The sequence below is a fragment of the Procambarus clarkii genome, chromosome 5 (genome assembly GCF_040958095.1).
Source record: "Procambarus clarkii isolate CNS0578487 chromosome 5, FALCON_Pclarkii_2.0, whole genome shotgun sequence".
Lineage (NCBI taxonomy): Eukaryota > Metazoa > Arthropoda > Malacostraca > Decapoda > Cambaridae > Procambarus > Procambarus clarkii.
The window spans coordinates 7,068,231-7,071,989 of NC_091154.1; the positions used below are offsets into that span (position 1 = coordinate 7,068,231).

Genomic DNA, 3,759 nt, shown 5'->3' on the forward strand with positions numbered 1-3,759 from the left:
AACCTGAATGCTGCTGTCCCCCTAATGTTCAGTACTCTCACCGACTCTCTATATTCTCTACGTACAGGAGTCCACCCGAGGAGCCGGAGGCCGAGCGGACAGCACGCTGGGCACTTGATCCTGTGGTCCCGGGTTCGATCCCGGGCGCCGGCGAGAAACGATGGGCAGAGTTTCTTTCACCCTATACCCCTGTTATCTAGCAGTAAATAAGTACCTGGGAGTTAGTCAGGTGTCACGGGCTGCGTTCTGGGATGTGTGTGTGTGTGTGTGTGTGTGGTGAGGAAAAGAAAAAGTAGTTAGTAAACAGTTGATTGACAGTTGAGAGGCGGGCCGAAAGAGCAAAGCTCAACCCCCGCAAAACACAACTAGGTGAATACATTCCTAATGTAATCAACACCCCAATACTCGGCCTCACACTAGATCACAACCTATGAATGCACACACACTTAGCGTCTTAAAAAGCTATAGCCTATCAAGCGCTCTCTTTAGGCATCTTCCTAAGACAAGCTACCCCAGCCACTAAGCTCTACTTTTACAAAACTCTCTTTCTCCCATATGCACCCATCCCACTGGCACTCGCAAAACCAACTAACAGGAAAAATCTCCAGCGTACCTAGAACAGAGCCCAGTTCTGGGTATTCGGCACCCACTGGCAGGACTTCCTACGCTGGGTACTCGGCACCCACTGGCAGGACTTCCTACGCTGGGTACTCGGCACCCACTGGCAGGACTTCCTACGCTGGGTATTCACCACCCACTGGCAGGACTTCCTACGCTGGGTATTCACCACCCACTGGCAGGACTTCCTACGCTGGGTATTCACCACCCACTGGCAGGACTTCCTACGCTGGGTATTCGCCACCCACTGGCAGGACTTCCTACGCTGGGTATTCACCACCCACTGGCAGGACTTCCTACGCTGGGTATTCACCACCCACTGGCAGGACTTCCTACGCTGGGCATTCGCCACCCACTGGCAGGACTTCCTACGCTGGGTACTCGGCACCCACTGGCAGGACTTCCTACGCTGGGTATTCACCACCCACTGGCAGGACTTCCTACGCTGGGTATTCACCACCCACTGGCAGGACTTCCTACGCTGGGTATTCACCACCCACTGGCAGGACTTCCTACGCTGGGCATTCGCCACCCACTGGCAGGACTTCCTACGCTGGGTACTCGGCACCCACTGGCAGGACTTCCTACGCTGGGTATTCACCACCCACTGGCAGGATTTCCTACGCTGGGTATTCACCACCCACTGGCAGGACTTCCTACGCTGGGTATTCGCCACCCACTGGCAGGACTTCCTACGCTGGGTACTCGGCACCCACTGGCAGGACTTCCTACGCTGGGTACTCAGCCACCCACTGGCAGGACTTTCCTACGCTGGGTACTCAGCCACCCACTGGCAGGACTTCCTACGCTGGGTACTTCGGCCACCCACTGGCAGGACTTCCTACGCTGGGTATTCGCCACCCACTGGCAGGACTTCCTACGCTGGGTACTCGGCACCCACTGGCAGGACTTCGCCACTAGTGAAACCCTTCATGGGTGGCCGAAGGCTCCGGCACTGAACGTGGTCTGGGATACAATGGGATAAAAAACAGATCACAAGAGTTCTTACCTTCCATAACAACTATGCAACCTCCCTTAGCAACCCCTTACCAGACCTAGAAACACTCACAACATCTTCAACTTCAATGTTATGATCCGCCTGAGGACAGTCAAGTGAGACATCCAGTACTCACCTAGTTGTTGCGCTTGCTGTGGGTTGAGCTCTGACTCTTTGGTCCTGCCCCTCAACTGATGTACAGATTCCTGAGCCTACTGGGCTCTATCATATCTATATTTGAAACTGTGTATGGAGTCAGCCTCCACCACATCACTGCCTAATGCATAACACCTGTTTACTACTCTGACTGAAAAAGTTCTTTCTAGCGTCCCTGTAGCTCATTTGGGTACTCAAGTCTCCACCTGTGTCCCCTTGTTCGCGTACCACCCGTGTTAAATAGTTTATCCTTATCTACCCTTTCAACTCCTCTGAGAATTTTGTAGGTGGTGATCATGTCTCACCTTACTCGTCTATCTTCCAGTGAAGTGAGATGTGCATGTGCCATTGCAGTATAGATAGATTTAATTTTCTTTATTTTAACCTACTTTTGTAGTTGATTTATAAAAATAACCAAAAGGTAACCATAAGGTAATTGAATGATAAGTGCTAGGGACAGAAGTGTTATTTAAACTTTTTTATTTTCTAGACATTTTGATAATTTTTATGTTATTATGTTTTAGATTTTACGAGGTTTAAATATATTTTTATACTTTTTATATTAAAAATATATTATAATTTTCTCCCTTGAGTATTTTTTATATATTAAATTTGAAAAGTAATAAACTGAAATAAGTTGAACGAAAAAATTACTAAAAATATACATATTAAAAATTTATTCACCTGACATATTATTAGAGATATCATATATAGTCGAGCTTCAGCGCCAGGCTCCGACTTTCCACCAGTCTAATATGTAATACAATGACTGTTCCTGCATGCATATTATCCTATTAATTTATAAAGCTCAGTATAAACTTTGCGTTTAGCTTAAAATCCATTTTCTTTGTTGTTAACTTATGGACTGACTCAACTCTCTTCATATTTCACTTTTCCTTCTATGGTTCTAAGTTACTTTACAATAATAATAATTTACTAACACAATTATATTTCATTAAATAAAGTGTACATCAAGTTACATTATCAATAAATGAAGTTTGCATAATTCAAAATAATCAGATTGAGTCTTCATGAACAATATCTCGCTCAGAGATCAAGTCACTGCACTTCTTGTATTTATATATACACTTACATTATGGTTCAGCCACAAGCACACGTAGCGCTTCGGGCTCGTCCTTAATCCTAATTTTCACACACTCACAACCCCAGGAAGCAGCCCGTAGCAGCTGTCTAACTCCCAGGTACCTATTTACTACTAGGTGAGCAGGGGCATCCTGGTGAAAGAAACTTTGTCCATTTGTTTCTGCCTCCGCCGGAGGGGATCGAACCCGGACCCTTAAGACTACGAACGCCGAGCGCTGTCCACTCAGCCGTCAGACCCCCGTGCACTAGGCTTTTTATGCCTTCAACTTGATGTCATGATTACAAGTCCTCGCCAAAAGATTGACGAAGATTAAGCCACACAAGAGGTGGCAAGGGGCATTAATAGCCTGTAAGTGGAAGAGTGTTAGTAGTGTGTGTGATCATTGGTCGTGAAGCAGGCCAAAAGTGAACTCTCAATTTATATACACACCGACAAGTTGGTTAAACTTAATGTTGCACATATTCCTGGTGACCTTAAGGATTTGGTGAATTTTGTGTTCATGTCTTCCAAAACGTCGCGTGAAATTACTGACTTCTTACCAAATATGAATACATGTTATGTAATGAGATCTTCTGTATCTGTTATAAATCAAGTGTTAATGTTAATAATGATATTTTCGAGACAGAAGGAGTCCAGCATGAGGGAAGACAACACCGAAGCTCCCCCGGGACTGTTCCATCAGTGACTGGTACAAAGGTGACCCAAGTGGGGGAGGGAGGAAGTGGCACACACCAAGGTTGTGCAGACGAGCTATTTTATGGATAAGAAATATTGCCAGAGCTTAACCCAGCTGGTGGCAGCTTGGTCACAGTTCAGGAGCCGAGCTGCGGGAGGTCATCGGCCTACACTTAACAGGAAACACTGGACCTACCCTACCTACTAC

General features: G+C 46.3%; 1 protein-coding gene across 1 annotated transcript; it reads left to right on the plus strand.

The window, feature by feature from the left end:
- The first annotated feature begins 555 nt into the window (after window positions 1–555).
- Window positions 556–1,539, plus strand: LOC123766634 (prisilkin-39-like). Its single transcript, XM_045755922.2, has one exon. The coding sequence runs from the start codon at window positions 556–558 to the stop codon at window positions 1,537–1,539; it is 984 nt and encodes a 327-aa protein (XP_045611878.2).
- The last annotated feature ends 2,220 nt before the right edge of the window (window positions 1,540–3,759 follow it).